General features: G+C 46.6%; 1 protein-coding gene across 2 annotated transcripts in view; it reads right to left on the reverse strand.

Moving 5' to 3' along the window:
• EEPD1 (endonuclease/exonuclease/phosphatase family domain containing 1) overlaps positions 1-18254 on the reverse strand; it is a 144159-nt gene that overhangs the window by 48183 nt on the left and 77722 nt on the right. For both annotated transcript variants that reach the window (XM_063608980.1, XM_055293421.2), the window contains exon 3: positions 11334-11385. In XM_063608980.1, coding sequence (XP_063465050.1) covers positions 11334-11385 — 52 coding nt within the window. The remainder of the gene's footprint in view (positions 1-11333; positions 11386-18254) is intronic.

The following is an 18254-nucleotide window of genomic DNA, read 5'->3' on the forward strand; positions in this document are numbered from 1 at the left end:
CACTGATCTAGAACGAGAGTTGGCAAACTCTAACTCTGTAAAAGGCCAAATAAGATATATTTTGGACTTTATGGGCTATACCGTCTCTGTCACAACAACTTAACCTGTCATTACAGTGTAAAAGCAACCACAGACAATAAGTTGAATGGGTACATTTGTGTTCCAATAAAACTTTATAAAAACAAGCTGTGGGCCAGATTTCACCTGCAGACTGGCCATAGGTTGCTCTGATCTAGAAGGGCCTCCTGTGCAGGATTCTGGGCCACTCAGGGCGGCTCCATCTCCATGCACCATCCACCCTTCTAGCTCTGTGCCCCTCCATCCCTCTAGTCCCTTCCTCCTGCTCCTCCAGCCACAGCTGCCAAGTGGATCTTAAAAAGTTCAGTCCAGGAATATTAAATTGATTTTAAAAACTGCAAATGGAAAAAAAAGTTATGTAATTATTATTTTTAATTTTTTTTTTTCTTTTGAGGCAGGGTCTTGCTCTGTCACCCAGACTGGAGGGCAGTGGTGCAATCATGGCTCACTGCAGCCTTGGCCTCCCGGGCTCAAGTGATCCTCCCACTTCAGCCTCCTGAGTAGCTGGGACTACAAGTGTGTGCTACCATGCTCAGCTAATTTTTAAAAACTGTTTTTGTAGAGACAAGGTCTCACTATGTTGCCCAGGCTGGTCTCCAACTCCTGGGCTCAAGTGATCCTCCTGCCTCAGCCTCCCAAAGTGTTGGGATTACAGGTGTGAGCCACTGTGCCTGGCCTTAAATATTTTTTTGATATCATAAGAACATCAGGTGAGGACCTCCCTCTTGACAACCTTTTTTTTTAAGCACTTATTGCTACTGTATTTAAATAAACATTTGTGTCACTGCTAAGGTTTTTCTCTTAAGTTACAATGTGAGCTACAGGAGATAGGAAAGGGAAAGGTCTTGTCCACAGCTGTAGGCATGTTCCAGCCTAGAACAAGCCCTGACAAATGGAGGTACTCAATACACACTGGTTCAAAGAATAAATAGATGTTTTACATAGTTGTAACCCCAGTAGGTACAATGGCTTATTCTCCCTCATGGCAAATATTATACCACATTTCTATGAGGCTAAAAGATCTTATCATTTTTGATGGATATATACTAGGCCCTTGGGTAGATCTACCATGGATTTTTTTAACCTCTCCCTTCCTACACAGCACTGAACTGCCTCCCACTTATTCATAATTATAAAGCATGCCATAGCATGTTTATTGTGTCTCCATTTTTATGGATCATTTCCTCAAGGTACACTCCCAGGAACCGGATCACAGGTCAAAGGATGGTGACATTGTGAATGCTAATGAAATGCACTACCCAAGAACTTGGAAAAGGCCAGCACCACATCGCCTGCCTTCCCCAGCAGTGGCCGGGGGCACTGATTTCATCACAACTTCACCATTACACATCATGCTTTAAAACTTTGCTAATGCAATACATTTAAGATGAACCCTCATGGTTTAATTTGCTTATTTTGATAGCTGAGGGAACTAAAGACAATTTAAAAGTCCTGTTTGGGGACTCTATTTTTTGCTCACTTAGAAGAAAATCTTTTCATAAAAAGAAAAAGGTAGTGAGAGCCTCTGAATATACCTGGTATCTTGTGATGATTTTCAAAGGAGAAAATGTGTGTGTGTGTTTAATGAACCACAGAGCCTAGCCCATAATTAACTAAAATGCCCACTTTCCAGCAGGGAGGTCCTGGGTGGACCCTGAGCACTGAGTTTGTGGAGCTGGTGGCAGCTGTGGTGGCTGCAGTGAGCCTGAGTTAGACTCTACAGTGGAGTCTGGGCTCCACAAAGGTACCCACCCCCAATTCTGCTCACCAGCCCTCTCAAGGAGAAGTTGCCATCTTCCTGCTGATAGAAACTTAGCTAGGAAAGTGATTACAATGAGTTTACTCATGATTAGCCACTGATCTGGCTCAACCCAATGCAAATTTATACAAATACATGAATATTGATCACTCAAGGTGGTATTCAAATTCAGCTCTGACTACAGGAAGGGCTAAGTGTGCAAGGGTGGGGGAAAATAAGGGATCTGAAGAATCTCATTCTGGTATTTTTGAAAGAACACAGTGTTTTTTTTTAAAAAAAAAAGAGTATCTGGCCGGGGGTGATGGCTCATGCCTGTAATCCCAGCACTTTGGGAGGCCGAGGTGGGTGGATTACTTGAGGCCAGGAGTTTGAGACCAGCCTTGGCAACGCAGCGAAACCAAGTCTCTACTAAAAATAGAAAAAATTAGCTGGGTGTGGTGGTGCAAGCCTGTAATCCCAGCTATCAGGAGGCTGAGGGTGTAAAACCGCTTGAGCTCAGGAGGTGGAGGGTGCAATGAGCTGAGATCACACCACTGCACTTCAGCCTGGGGGACAGAGTGAGACTCTGTATCAAAAAAAAAAAAAGTATCTTAAAGTATATATATTTGTATAAGTTAAGATTCTTGATGCAATTCATTTGGACACCAAGCCCAAATGAAGGGTGTGTCCAATCCACGTTCTCCAACCTCTCACATGTCCTCATGGCTCCCATAAGCTGCTAGGTGGATGGTCTCTAGGTAGCCCTCACACCCTGTGTGTTCCTTCACTTTTAGGGGCTCCTTTGACATTGTCCACATCTGGAACCCAGAACCTCCTTCTGCGTCCTCTATCCCCCATCCTACATTATCTGCCTCTCCTGCTGGAGGAGGCTGACACCAACTGTGCAAGTCTGTTTTGTTACAAGTCACATTATGAGAAGACCTGGGCATTGGTTCCCCATCACCTGGGCCAGGACTGATCCTATGGACCTGCTCCCACTCCTGGGAAATGCAGAGATAGGATCGTCCAGTATGCCTGCTAAGGCTGATGTTCAGATTAAATGAGATCATAGAAGATGGGCAGCTGGTTGCACTTAAAGGAGCTGGGAAATGGAGCCCAGTCCGCTGGGATGGGTCCTGGATTACCAACGCACCTGCTGTGGACCTGGGGCAGGGGGCACTTCAACTCCCTTGGCTTCAGTGTCCTGTCTACAAAATGACAGGGTTGGATTAGATGGTTTTAAGTCTCCCTCGATTCTGAAATTCTGGGATTCTATGCCATGCAAATGTAAATGTATCTTTATAATCAAATGTATCTTTATAATTAAATGTGTCTTTGTAACTTTATCCCCATTGGTAAATAGCATAATTTTGGCACAGAGCAAGCACTCACTTGTTGCAGAAACTAAATTAACTGCAAGTCCAAATCATAGTGAAAAACACTCCAAAAGCACATAATAAGAGAGATAGTGTTTATGGATGTACATGTGTGTATATTCAGAAAACACCCTCACCAATTATAGATACAAGCACTTTGCATCCTTAGGTTATTCATACACATCTATGTGAAAATGGCTTATCATCCTCTTTCCTTCTGAAAATTCCCAGGAAGCTATCATTCTAATGTTGCCCACCACTAGGGTTTGCCTGGAAACTCCCTGACTAATCTGTCAAGTTCAATTTTTCTTTTTCTTTTCTTTTTTTTTTTTTTTTTGAGATGGAGTCTCGCTCTGTCACCCAGGCTGTAGTGCAATGGCGCGATCTCAGCTCACTGCAACCTCTGCCTCCCGGGATCAAGCAATTCTCCTGCCTCAGCCTCCCGAGTAGCTGGAATTACAGGTGCATGCCACCACGCCCGGCTAATTTTTTTATTTTTGGTAGAGATGGGGTTTCACCATATCGGCCAGGCTGGTCTCGAACTCCTGACCTCAGGAGATCCACCCGCCTTGGCCCCCCAAAGTGCTGGGATTACAGGCGTGAGCCACTACGCCCGGCCCAAGTTCAATTTTTCTAGTCCCAAGCTTGCTGATGAAATGCACATACTCTGTCACACATGTAAAGCACTCTAAGACGTCTTAGAGGTCTGCTCCATCTTCAGGAAAACTAGAATAAGAGTTGGGCTCCAAAACTGAAATTCTAAGAAAAACACCTAGCAGCAGGGAGGACTGACAGGCATCTTTTCCTAGACAATTTGGCAAAAGGAGCAGTGGGGATGTAACTTCTTTCACATCTTTTAATGGCAACAGATCGATCTCAAGTTGGGCTTCTCCGGAGAGAAGTAAGGACGAGATTCCAGTGATGATGATGACGCCCACCACAGCAGCTAATTAGCAGTAGAAGGGATAGTACCAGCTACTGCCACTTTGGTGCTTACGATATACATAATGGCTTTTATTTCACAGATCTCACTTAGTTCTCATAAGAATATCCTAATAGGATAGGTATTATTCTGAAGCTCCATGTTAAAAAGAAACAGAGGCCAGCCAGTACCTGGCTTCATAGGTCCCCCAGCTAGCAAATGGCAGGGCTGGCTTCAACCCCACCTCTGCCCTCACAGCATGAACTCAGTGGACTTGTAATTATAACAGAGTCATGGCCTGGGAGGGGCAGCACTGGCAAGGGCACCAGGTGGGTGGCCTGTGTCTCCTGAGGGCCCAGCTCACACAGGCAGCTTCTCAGGCAGGCACTGGTCTCAGGTTGGGTCAGCCAGTGGTCCGCCCTCTGGTCCTACCACGGTCCAGCTGGAATGACCGGCCAAACTATTGTTTGTGGCTTTGCAGGAAGCCATTTGAAAGGGTCATTGAAAAATGATCTTTCTAAATCAAGCTGTACCAATATTTTTATTTCCTTTTTATGAAATGCCACATTTAAAGGCATTAGATGGGCCTGTGTTTAAAGCCTGGGAAACAAGTCCCTGTGACTTAAGTTCAGAAAAACAGAAGTGTCTCATTCTCAGAGCAAATCAACAGAGAACTGCATGACATGTATCCTTCTTACAGCAAGTTCTTGCTCTTGGGACCTAATGGATGTTTGACAAAAAAAGCACATCTAAATCCAAAACACTTTTTCAGACCAGTATCACATGCACTGACACTCACAAATCTTAGATCATCTGCTCATGGTTCTAACCATTTTTCGAAACAAGAAATTGGTTGAAGAATTTAGATTGTTAATTGTATGGTTTATAACATTTTAAAAATAAGTGACAAGTCACTTTTACTAGTCTGGGAACTGGCTCTGTGTAGTGTTAGGAGAGAAGAGAAACTCAGAAGCCTGATCCCATAAGGGTCCCCCACCTCCTACCCAATCTATTACACCTAAATGAAGACAAAGAATAAGAGGCAAAAACTAGAACCCTACTGATCTATGTCTTGGGGGTCTCTGTGTATCTATGTACCGGGCTTGTGTTCACCATTCACCTCTTCCCAGAACACGTGATTTGATGGTAAGTAGGGTAGGTGAAACAGGAAAGCCCCCAAGCACAGTAAGGGCCACTGGAGCAAGGAAGTGGAGAAAATACTAGAAAACTGAGTACACAAGGGCAAAACGTCCCCCTCTTCACAATGTGATCAAGAATCAACTCTGTGGCCAGGCGCGGTAGCTCATGTCTGTAATCCCAGCACTTTGGGAGGCCAAGGTGGGTGGATGACCTGAGGCCCGGAGATCAAGACCAGCCTGGCCAAATGGTGAAATCCCACCTCTACTAAAAATACAAAAAAATTAGCTGGGCATGGTGGCAGGCACCTGTAATCCCAGCTACTCAGGAAGCTGAGGCAGGAGAATCGCTTGCATCTGGGAGGTGGAGGTTGCAGTGAGCCGAGATCATACTACTGCACACTAGCTTGGGCAACAGAGCAAGACTCCATCTCAAAAAAACAACAAAAAACACATTAGCCGGGCATAATGGCAGACACCTATAATCCCAGCTACTCAGGAGGCTGAGGCAGGAGAATCGCTTGAACTCAGGAGGCGGAGGTTGCAGTGAGCCGAGATCACACCATTGCACTCCAGCCTGGGCGACAGGGCAAGACTCCGTCTCCAAAAAAAAAAATCAACTCTGAAAAATGAAGCCCAGGTATTGAAGAGTGGGAAGGAACCACAGAGGGCAGTTTCACAGACGAGGAACGGGGCTGGGGCCTTCAGGGAGGATCCTCTGCCAGACAGAGCAGCTCAGCAGAGGCCACACCAGGATGAGAACTCAGCTCTGCCAATTGGGAACCTACTCAGAGCTGGCTCTGGGCTCTGCAGAAAACAGGAAAACCTTGGCACGTCTGAAAATGGGAAGGCTGTCTACCTAAAACCAAGTAATGTTTAGGCAAATGGCTGGTCATTTTAAGTTAAAATACTAAGAGCCTAATAACAAGGCCTAATATTAGCAAGAGAAAGCACTTATTTTCTATGAGACCTTAAAAGACTGCTACTTCGTTTTAGCTTTTTATATTAGGTTTTACATAATTTAAATCTTTTATTGTTCAAATTTAATCTACAGTACTTGTGAAGGAAATGGCCCCTTTAGAATAGCTTCCATCTTAAAAGAGGAGGCCTGTGCAGGTCCCCACTGTTGGGACTGTCTGGCTAGAAGCCACCAGTTCTATCACAGCAGGGTGTCGGGAGTTCAGTGATTACAAAACTCAAAGGCAGGTTGTCACCTGAAGCTCAGCTGCATGACAGTAAAAGAGGTTTGACGTTTGCAGAATGTGTGTCTAACTAAGCCCTTTTTTGCTGGCTCTATCTATTGAATTAAGACTATTTTCTTAATGAAAGGAAGACGCAGGTGAACTAAAAATAAAAACTGGGTTCTCAAAAATAGAATGACGGTGTTTACTTCTTTTCCTTTGGTGCCAAAAAAAAAAAAAAAAGAGCTTAATTGGCCGTAAAAGTCAAATTGACAACTCAGATTCTTTCTGACTAGTTAATAATAGCGACGGTGATAATAAATGATACTCTACAGCAGTGTTCTTGAACTTTCGAGCACATAATCACCCGGGGGCTTTTTAGAATGTAGCTCTGATTCAGGGGGTCTGAATTCAGGGAGCTGATATTCTGCGTTTCTAACAGGCTTCTAATGCTGCAGGTCTGTGGGCCACACTTCGAGCAGCAAAGCTCTACATTTGACAAATAACGTTTCTTGGTGGCTCTTTAATCAGTCCAGGTGGAAGGGAATCTGTAAGTCACAAGGCCCTTTAGGAACTCATCTTATTCCAGCATATCAACTGGACCAATCCTTTTTTTTTGAGAGAGAGAGTCTCACTCTGTCGCCCAGGCTGGAGTGCAGTGGCGCGATCTCGGCTCACTGCAACCTCTACCTCCTGGGTTTAAGAGATTCTCCTGCCTCAGCCTCCTGAGTAGCTGGGAGGCACCCGCCACCACATCCAGCTAATTATTTTTTTTTTTTTTGTATTTTTATTAGAGACACAGTTTCGCCATGTTGGTCAAACTGGTCTCGAACTCCTGACCTCAGGTGATTCACCCACCTTGGCCTCCCAAAGTGCTGAGATTACAGGTGTGAGCCACTGCACCTGGCCTCAACTGGACCAATCTTGATGCACAAAATAGCACTATGCCAGGTAATATATCATATGTCACTCAAAATGTAACTGGCTATCAAGCTCATGATGACTGTTTGCTTCTGAACTTTTCAAGAAATGTTTGCCACTTGCCTGGCACACTGGAAGCTCAACAAATGCCTGTAGCATAAGGGAATGAACGAATGAATGAACAGAAGGGAGGAGGAGGAAACTCAGTGAATTTGGCTCCCTGCTGGCCCCTGTGCATATTCAGACCATCTTGTAAAGCTTCTTACTGGTCATATTTTGAGATGAGGGGAACAATACAAAATCATCAGCAGACTCGGGGAGAGAGAATCAGAGTGGGGGAGGAGGAGGAGGAAGGGGAAAGAACACGGGCAGCAGCTAACTGTTGGAGATCACTGAGTGCCAGGTACAGTGCTGAAGTCCTTTACATCAACTATCTAATTAGTCATCTTAAAACCTGTGAGTTAAGAATTAGAATAGTTTCTATTTTATAAACTGGGAAACTAAGGCACGAGAAAGTAAGTAATCCAAGATAATCCAGTTAGGAAGGTGGGCTTAGGGCCTGCTCCACCGCAGCCTCAGCTTCAAAATCAAATCCTCAGGGCAGCACAACTGGCTCTGCCACCAGCCACAGTAAGCCCTGACCCTACTTCTCTGTTAGGTTTTGCAAGTAGTTAATACTCACGGATTGGGTTGGCTCTGCAGCCTCTCTAAATCAGGTGTACACACAGCTCAAAAGACATAACTGTTATTTTCTTTTTTCTTTTTTTTTTTGAGGCAGGGTCTTACTCTCTCGCCCAGACTGGAGTGCAATGGCACGATCTTGGCTCACCACAACCTCTGCCTCCCAGGCTCAAGCGATTATCCTGCCTCAGCCTCCTGAGTAGCTGGGATTACAGGCATGCGCCACCATGCCTGGCTAAATACAAAAAATAAATATTTGTATTTTTAGTAGAGATGGGGTTTCACCATGTTGGCCAGGCTGGTCTCGAACTGCTGACCTCAAATGATCCATCTGCCTCAGCCTCCCAAAGTGCTGGGATTACAGGCGTGAGCCGCTGTGCCCAGCCATAACTGTTATTTTTGGCACCTGCATTTTTATCATACTGATATACCCCAGCACTAGGCTCCACATTTGCTAGCTTTGTCTGATGGTTATTTATTTATTTATTTATTTACTTACTTACTTTGAGACAGAGTCTCGCTGTGTTGCCCAGGCTGGAGTGCCATGGTGTAATCTCGGCTCACTGCAACCTCCGCTTGCCAGGTTCAAGCAATTCTCCTGCTTCAGCCTCCTGAGTAGCTGGGACTACAGGCGCACACCACCATGCCCAGCTAATTTTTTGTATTTTTAGTAGAGATGGGGTTTCACCATGCTGGCCAGGCTGGTCTCGAACTCCTGACCTCATGATCTGCTTGCCTTGGCCTCCCAAAGTGCTGGGATTATAGGCGTGAGCCACCGCACCCAGCCATCTGATGGTTTTTTTAAATTGAGAAATAAAACAAATAACCATGATGAATACTAAGATGACAATTTTTTGAGGGGGGATACTAGAAAAGTTTCAAGAACATACAAGAACTCACATACCCCTTTACACAAAAGGATCAATTGTTTGTATTTTGCCTCATTTACTTGATGAGTTATTCTCATGTTTCTCTCTCTGGCTCTGTCTGATATATATACATCACTATTTCTTTTTCTTGAATCATTTGAGAATAAGTTATAACCATGCCCCTTTATTCCTAAATACTCCTGTGTTAATTCCTAAGAACAGGGGTCCCCAGATTGTGTGCTCCTTACGAGAATCTAATGCCTGATGATGATCTGAGGTGGAACAGTTTCATCCTGAAACCATCCCCCCAACCCAGGTCTGTGGAAAAATTTTCTTCCAGGAAACTGGTCCCTGGTGCCAAAAAGGTTGGGAACTGCTGCCTAAGAACAAGGCCATTCTCTTACATGATCACAAGCCAATTATCAACTTCAGGAAATGTTAATGTTAATACAGTACCTTCATCTCATTTACTATCCACATCCAATGTTGCCATTTGGCCCGGTGATGCCTTTTATAGCCTGACCCACTATGTTTTAATGGCTGAATGCATATTAAGAATTAATATAAGTAATTAAGAATTAATATGAGTAGAGTGCTTTGGCATTTAGAAAGCCCTTTTGCTACATTAACTCATTTGCTTCTCGCTTTGCCTCTCTGAGGTCAGGCAGCAGCTCTATCCTTGGTTTACCCAAGACAGAAATGAGGTTGAGGGGACATCAAATCCAAAGCAGTGCTCAGGCCCCATTCTCCCCTCATATCACTGGTTGGTGTTCATTTTAAAGACTTTATTTGTCTTGGTGCCAACCAGCAGACTGACTACTAATCCAGACATTTTATTTTTATTTTATTTATTTATTTATTTATTTATTTATTTATTTATTTATTTATTTATTTTGAGACGGAGTCTTGCTCCGTCCCCCAGGCTGGAGTGCAGTGGCACGATCTTGGCTCACTGCAAGCTCCACCTCCCAGGTTCACGCCATTCTCCTGCCTCAGCCTCCCGAGTAGCTGGGACTACAGGCGCCCGCCAACACGCCCAGCTAATTTTTTTTTGTATTTTTAGTAGAGACAGGGTTTCACCGTGTTAGCCAGGATGGTCTCGATCTCCTGACCTCGTGATCCACCCGCCTCGGCCTCCCAAAGTGCTGGGATTACAGGCTTGAGCCACCACGCCCGGCCTCAGACATTTTATTTTTTAAGACAGGGTCTCTTGCTCTGACTTCCAGGCTGGAGTGCAGTGGCATGATCTTGGCTCACTGTAGCCTCAGCCTCCTGGGCTCAAGTGATCCTCCTGCCTCAGCCTCTCGTGGAATTGGGACCGCAGGTGTGCACCACCACACCTGGCTAATTTCTTGATTTTCTGAAGACATGAGGTCTCACTATGTTGCCCAGGCTGGCCTCAAACTCCTGGGCTCAAGCAACCCTCCAGTCTCCCGAAGTGCTGGGACTACAGGCAGAGCCACCTCACCTGGCCCCCTCAAATATTTTAAATTCCAAAAATAAACGAATATAGTTCAAGTGCTTGTCTCTCTAACCAAAAAGAAATGAGTATCGTTTGGGTGCTGTTGCTTCATGTTAGCATCACAGATTGTAATTATCACCTGCGACTACACATGCAGGAAGAGTCCTGAACTCCCCAGAGTCTGAGAGCTTGGTATCAGCTAGGAGGCCCCTGATGGGCAAGTAGGGGGGCCTGGCTTCCTTGGTGCCCACCCAGCCTGTTTTGTGGAGCCCACCCCACGACGCATGCCAAATGTGAACCCACAACTGGCAAAAAATCCCCAACCCCAGGCTTGACTTGAACATAGAAAGCCGAGACACATTGGGGGTCCCTTCCAGGGCACACTGAAACGTTAGTTTGGGGGCAGGGAGGCAGTTTCCCAATCCTCAGTAGCAGCCTAAAAAGAGATAAAAACTCATGAACTTGACTACTGAATAGAGAAGTACTGGTTTTGGAAATGGAACTATTGGGATTCAAATCATCACTCTTCTACTTAGTTCATTTGCCTTGGGCAAGTTACTGGGTCTCAATTCTATCATCCCTACACCCAGATAATAACACACAGCAAGCAGAAATGCAGTGAGGCGGCCAGCACAGACTCTGGCACGCGTGAGGCCTCTGGCTCCTAATGGCTGAAAGCACAGAAAGCCTCCTCCAGAGCATGGCCCCCTGCAACGCCAGCCTCTGCCTTTCACACAACCCGCACACAACCCAGAGGGAGCCAGGCACGGCCGAGTTTGTAGGCGTGAACACAATGTCAGCAAGGCAGGGGGCTGAGGTTAAAATTCTGCATGATTCGCTGTCAGGAATACAAAATAACTGACCATCTTTTTAGTAGGGGCTGTCTCTGGTGACAGGGAGTTGAATTTTTCTTATGTGTGGCCCTCTGTTCTTGGTTTGTGAATGTGGAAGGAAGAGTAAAATATTTACCTTTTCCAAGGCCTCTCTGTCAAGCAGTTCTTGCACAGCTAGAAGCTTGATGCTGTAAGAAAAAAAATCAAAACCACACTTGAAAACAAATCATTTCATGTCACCAAGGATCATCAAACAAGTCCCAAGAACAAAAGGCTGAAATTTCATCCTGCATTTCCATGTCACCTGCCACCTCAAGGTGACCTTTTGTTTAAATCAAAATGACCGTTTTGAAAGTATTTAAAATGTTTCTAAATTTGAAAGTAATTTTTACCATATGATCCAGCAATTTCACTTTTAAGTATATTCCCAAAAGAATTGAAAGCAGGAACTCGAATAGGTAATTGCACACCAATGTTCATAGCAGCATTATTCACGATAGCCAAAAGGTAGAAACAACATAAATGTCTACCAACAGATGAATGAATAAGCAAAATGTAGTACATACTTTTAATGGACTATATTGCTCAGCCTTAACAAAGAACATTCTGATACATGCCACGCCACAGATGAACCTTGGAGACATGCTAAATGAGATAAGCCAGTCACAAAAGACAAATACTACACGATCCCACTTATATGAGATATCTTAGTCAAATTCACACAGACAGGAAGTAGAATTGTCAGGGGTATTTGAACCATAATGATTCCATCTTGAATAGGGGCTGGGTAAAATAACACCGAGACATACTAGGCTGTATTCCCAGGAGGTTAGGCATTAAGTCACAGGGTAAGATAGGAGGTCGGCACAAGATTCAGGTCATAAAGACCTTGCTGATAAAAGAGGGTGTGGTAAAGAGGCTGACCAAAACCCACCAAAACCAAGATGGCCACAAGAGTGACCTCTGGTCACTCTCACTGCTCATTACATGCTAATTATAATGCATTAGCATGCTAAAAGACATGCCCACCAGTACCATGACAGTTTACAGGTGCCATAGCAACGTCAGGAAGTTACCCTATATGGTCTAAGACAGAGAGGAACCCTCAGTTCTGGGAATTGCCCACCCCTTTCCTAGAAAACTCATAAATAATCGACCCCTTGTTTAGCATATAATAAAAAAAAAACCCATAAAAATAGCTAGCCATTCTTTTTTTTTTTTTTTTTTTTGAGACAGTCTCACTCTGTCACCCAGGCTGAAATGCAGTGGAGTGATCTTGGCTCCCTGCAACTTTCACCTCCCGAGTTCAAGCCATTCTCCTGCCTCAGCCTCCCGAGTATCTGGTTTTACAGGCATGTGCCGCTACATCTAGCTAATTTTTGTATTTTTAGTAGAGACAGGGTTTCACCATGTTGGCCAGGTGGGTCTTGAACTCCCGGCCTCAAGTGATCCACCCACCTCAGCCTCCCAAAGTGCTGGGATTACAGGCGTGAGTCCACTGTGCTTGGCCTTAGGCAGCCATTCTTTATTCCTTTACTTTACCAATAAACTTGTTTTCACTTTATAGACTTGCCCCAAATTCATTTTTATGCAAGGTCCAAGAACCCTCTTTTGGTGTCTGCATTGGGACCTCTTTCCGGTAACAGAATGGTGCTTACCAGGGACTGGGGGAAAAGGAGAATGGAGAGGTATTGTTTAAAAGGTATGGAATTTCACTTTGGGATAAAGAAAAAGTTCTAGAGGGCTAATGCAGTGGCTCATGCCTGTAGTCCCAGCACTTTGGAAGGCCAAGGCAGGAGGATTGCTTGAGCTCAGGAGTTCAGGAGCAGCCTGGACAACATCCCAATGTGTCCAGAATTGGTGGGTTCTTGGTCTCGCTGACTTCAAGAATGAAGCCGTGGACCCTCGCGGTGAGTGCTACAGTTCTTAAAGATGGTGTGTCCGGAGTTTGTTCCTTCGGATGTTTGGAAGTGTCCGGAGTTTCTTCCTTCCGGTGGGTTCGTGGTCTTGCTGACTTCAGGAGTGAAGCTGCAGACCTTTGCGGTGAGCATTCATAAAGGCAGCACGTCTGGAGTTGTTCGTTCCTCCCGGTGGGTTCCCGGTCTCCCTGACTTCAGGAATGATGCTGCAGACCTTGGCAGTGAGTGTTACAGCAGCGCGGACCCAAACAGTGAGGAGCAGCAAGATTTATTGTGAAGAGCGAAAGAACAAAGCTTCCACAGCATGGTACGCGAACTGGTTGCCGCTGCTGGCCAGGGAGGCCTGCTTTTATTCCCTTATCTGGCCCCACCCACATCCTGCTAATTGGTCTATTTTACAGAGAGCTGATTGGTCCATTTTACAGAGCGCTGATTGATCCACCTTGACAGAGTGCTGATTGGTGCATTTACAAACTTTTAGCTAGATACAGAGTGCTGATTGGTGTGTTTACAATCCTTTAGCTAGACAGAAAAGTTCTCCAAGTCCCCACCCCATTAGCTAGACACAGAGTGCTGATTGGTGCGTTTACAAACCTTTAACTAGACAGGAGACAGCTAGAAAAGTTCTCCAAGTCCCCAACTCTCAGAAGCCCAGCCAGCTTCACCTCTCACTGGCACTCGCAGCGGGACTTTGTGGCACCTAGCCTGGGCACTAAGGCAGCCCAGAGGGAGCTGGTCCCAGACAATCAAGAGGAAAAGAGGGGAAGCGAGAAAGAGACGGAGATCTGCTATCGTGGCCAACGATCCCACGAAGAGGGAACGGCGGTCCACGCACGGGATTCAGCCTCTGATCAAGCCTAGCAGGTGCCGGCCTGCGGCGCCTAGTGCGAGGCTTGCCGAACCCGCGCTCACGTGGAACCCGCGCTCACGTGGAACCCGCGCTGGCTGCGAGCTCCGCTCCCGCCCGCGCCTCTCTCTTCACACTTCCCAGCGAGCAGAGGGAGCCTGCTCTGGCCTCGGCCAGCCCCAGAGAGGGGCCCTCATAGCGCAGCGGGGGGCTGAAGGGCTCCTGGAGCGCGGCCAGAGCGGACGCCAAGGCAGAGGAGGTGCCGAGAGCGAGCGAGGGCTGCTAGCACGTTGTCACCTCTCAAGAAGACCTCATCTCTACTAAAAATACAAAAAATTAGCCTGGTATGGTGGTGCATACCTGTGACCGCAGCTACTCAGGAGGCTGAGGTAGCAGAATCTCTTGAGCCCAGGAGGTCGAGGCTGCAGTGGGCAGAGATCACACCACTGCACTCCAGCCTGGGTGACAGAGCAAGACTCTGTCTCAAAAAAAAAAAAAAGAAAGAAAAAAGTTCTAGAGACAATGTTGGTGATGATTATACAACAACGTAAATGTACTTTATGCCATGCCACTGAACTGTACACTTAAAAAGGGTTAAAATGCTAAATTTTATTTATAAACATTTTGCCATAAAAAATTCTAAAAGTATCTGGTAGCCACTTACTGTGAGGAATTTGAATACATTCAGAAGAATATAAAGAAAAACAGTCACCCAAATAGCTAAAGCCATTGCTTGCAAAGGGACCCTGCTCAGCCACTCATTTGTTTTCCAAACATTGACAGTGCCCTACTGTGTGCAGGTGACCAAGGATCCATGATTGCTATGGCATTCCCTGCCTGGAAGGCACTCACAGCCAGTCCAGAATATGATGTACTGTATGCCAAATTGGCACACAGAGATGCAGAGGGGAGCCGAGCACAGCCAAGGCCAGAGGATTCCTGGAGGGACCAGGTTAGCTTTGTCACGTAAGGAGGGCTGGGAAAAAAGGTCATCACAGAGGAGGTCTATAGAGGCACCAAGGGGAGAGATGACTCGCTGGTTTCCAGTGCAGGTGCCTGAACTGAGGCTACAGCCAGCAACCAAGGTGACAGAATTGAGAACTGCATGCAGGTTGACAGGGGAGGTATTTTCCCCTTTTTGACATGTTGCTTTTGAAGTGTTCATGGACACAACGAGCAGGTGGTCGATGCTGTGGTGGAGGCCTGGGCTGGAGGCTGTGGGGAAGGCCTGGGCTGGAGGCTGTGGGGGAAACCTGTGCTGGAGGCTGTGGGGAAGGCCTGGGCTGGAGGCTGTGGGGGAAACCTGAGCTGGAGGCTGTGGGGAAGGCCTGGGCTGGAGGCTGTGGGGAAGGCCTGGGCTGGAGGCTGTGGGGGAAACCTGAGCTGGAGGCTGTGGGGAAGGCCTGGGCTGGAGGCTGTGGGGAAGGCCTGGGCTGGAGGCTGTGGGGGAAACCTGTGCTGGAGGCTGTGGGGGAGGCCTGGGCTGGAGGCTATGGGGGAGGCCTGGGCTGGAGGCCATGGGGGAGGCCTGGGCTGGAGGCTGTGGGGGAGGCCTGGGCTGGAGGCTGTGGAGGAGGCCTGGGCTGGAGGCTATGGGGGAGGCCTGGGCTGGAGGCTGTGGGGGAGGCCTGGGCTGGACTCAGCACACAGTAAAAGCATGAGAGCTCCAAGGGGCTGTTTAGGGAGTGGGTCAGCTGTGGATGGTGTCAGGACACTCCCTGCCTACCCAGAATGCTCACTGGTCATTTCCTCTCCACCTCCAGCAACCTGCACAAGTCTACGGAATAGAAATAGGCCCACTCTGAAGCACATGCCTCCCTCCAAAGGGATTAGACGATTTTTCTTTTTTTTTTTTTTTGAGACAGGGTCTCATTTTGTCACCCAGGCTGGAGTACACTGGCACCATCTTGGCTCACTGCAGCTTTGACCTCCAGGGTTCAAGCGATTCTCCTGCCTCAGCCTTCCAAGCAGCTCGGACTGCAGCCACACGTCACCACACCAGACTAATTTTTGTATTTTTAGTAGAGATGGGATTTCGCCATGGTGCCCAGGCTGGTCTCGAACTCCTGAGCTCAAACGATTCGCCTCCCTCGGCTTCCCACAGTAGTAGGATTACAGGTGTGAGCCACCACATCTGGTCAGAATTAGGCAATTTTGAAGTTCACCTTAATTTATAGAATTCTTCATACCCTTTGTACAACTAAGCAAACACTGTCTCACCAAATACAATGGCTAATTTAAAAGCAGCTTCAAGAAGTGCAATAAAAGTTTTCAAGGCTTATAAGAAACCACCAACACCAACAACAAATCAGGCCGGGCACGGTGGCTCACACCTGTAATTCCAGCACTTTGGGAGAACAAGGCGGGTAGATCATTTGAGGTCAGGACTTCGAGACCAGCCTGGCCAACACGGTGAAACCCTGTCTGTACTAAAAATACAAAAATTAGCCAGGCATGGCGGCGGGTGCCTGTAATCCCAGCTACTCAGGAGGTGAGGTGGGAGAATGGCTTGAGCCTGGGAAGCAGAGGTTGCAGTGAGCTGAGATCACACCAGGCACTCCAGCCTGGGTGACAGAGCGATACTCTGTCTCAAAAAACAAACAAACAAACAAAAAACAAAAAACCCACCAAAAAACAAAACAAACAACAAATTGGCAAACATCCAGGCTAATGGACAGGAGTGTGGGCGTTCTCTCTGCTCCAACCCCGTTGGCTTTTGTTCCATCTCTTAGGCAGGTTTGCTTTTGTTGTTTCTCTGGCTTGGAGGGGTCTTCCCCAAGATCTTTCCAACACCATCTGTCTCATCCCCTCATTCCAGTCTAACTGGGAATGCCATCTCCTCCAAGCAACCTTCCCTGGACACCCGAGTTAAACCAGCATCCCAGGTCACAATATGTTATTTTCTTCAGTGGTCTTTGTGCTACCTTGAAGCCTGAGTATATTGGGGTGCTTTTGTCTGTCTCCTCTCAACAAGCGTGGAAGCTCCTTGAGGCTGGGGGCTGAGACATTCTTGCTCATAACTACATTTGTGGTGCCTACAACTGGCACATGGAAAGCGCTCAAGGAATTTATTTGCTGACCAGGCCTGGAGGCCTTCAGGCCAAGTTGCTATCATAGCTCATACATTCCAGCCTGAATGGGTAATAGCAAAGGCCATGCCTCGGTTTCTCCTTCTGAAAAGAATGCCTCAAACAAGATGACTGGGTGGATCCTCCCTTGTTGAAAGGTGCTACGTGAATTATGTAACTGACTGCCATTCATAAAATATGCCTGGTGGCAGGTCACAGCCATTGGCCACTCCTCAGCACATTCTGATTCCCACTGTGCAAATCTAGATTCCAGGTTACCAATTTGGACAGCAACTTATATGCTAAGTTAGGACTATCCAGTTGTAGCTCAAATTTCAGAAGCCTAATCTGCCTCTGAAATAACCATGATAAATATTTACACTGGAGGGACTTTTCAGATAGTCTCCCATTCCTGCCCCTTTTATGGTCATGAAGTCCAATTTAGTATCAGGTATCAAATGGCAACAGCTTAGAGAAAAGATCTCAACACTGTTAAAATATTCAGCTCTATTTTTCTCCCTACTATTCACTAAGATACTACATTCAAGCCACAGCAGAACAAGATTTGAAAACCAACAATTTCAGGCTCTAAAATGAAAATAACTTCAACTGACTCTGATTTAAGTCAAAACCTGAAGGATGCCATGTCCTGCTCTCATGAGTTACTGTCCACTAGAACACACCTGGCACAGGCCTGGCATGCACAGTGCTACCCTCCAACCCCCCAGCCTCCACAGAACTCTCCCCCACTGAACTTAGATTCAGCTTCCAAATTCTTCTCAACGCTCCAGTAAGCCACAACCAATCTACTGAAATTGGCATATGAGATAAAAACCCATTTATTTTCTGGTCTAAAACCAATACCAAATAGTATTAATGCATTAGGAGTAGGCGGAGGGGCAAAAACAAACAAACAAAAACCAGGGACATTCTTATACTACTAAAACCCAGCAAGGGCTGGTGCGGTATCACGCCTGTAATCCCAGCACTTCAGGAGGCCGAGTCGGGCGGATCACAAGGTCAGGAGATCAAGACCATCCTGGCTAACACAGTGAAACCCCGTCTCTTCTACAAATACAAAAAATTAGCTGGGCCTGGTGGTGGGCGCCTGCAGTCCCAGCTACTCGGGAGGCTGAGACAGGAGAATCGCTTGAACCTGGGAGGCGGAGGTTGCAGTGAGCCAAGATTGCGCCACTGAACTCCAGCCTAGGTGACAGAGCGAG

This window comes from Symphalangus syndactylus, chromosome 9, assembly GCF_028878055.3.
Source record: "Symphalangus syndactylus isolate Jambi chromosome 9, NHGRI_mSymSyn1-v2.1_pri, whole genome shotgun sequence".
Lineage (NCBI taxonomy): Eukaryota > Metazoa > Chordata > Mammalia > Primates > Hylobatidae > Symphalangus > Symphalangus syndactylus.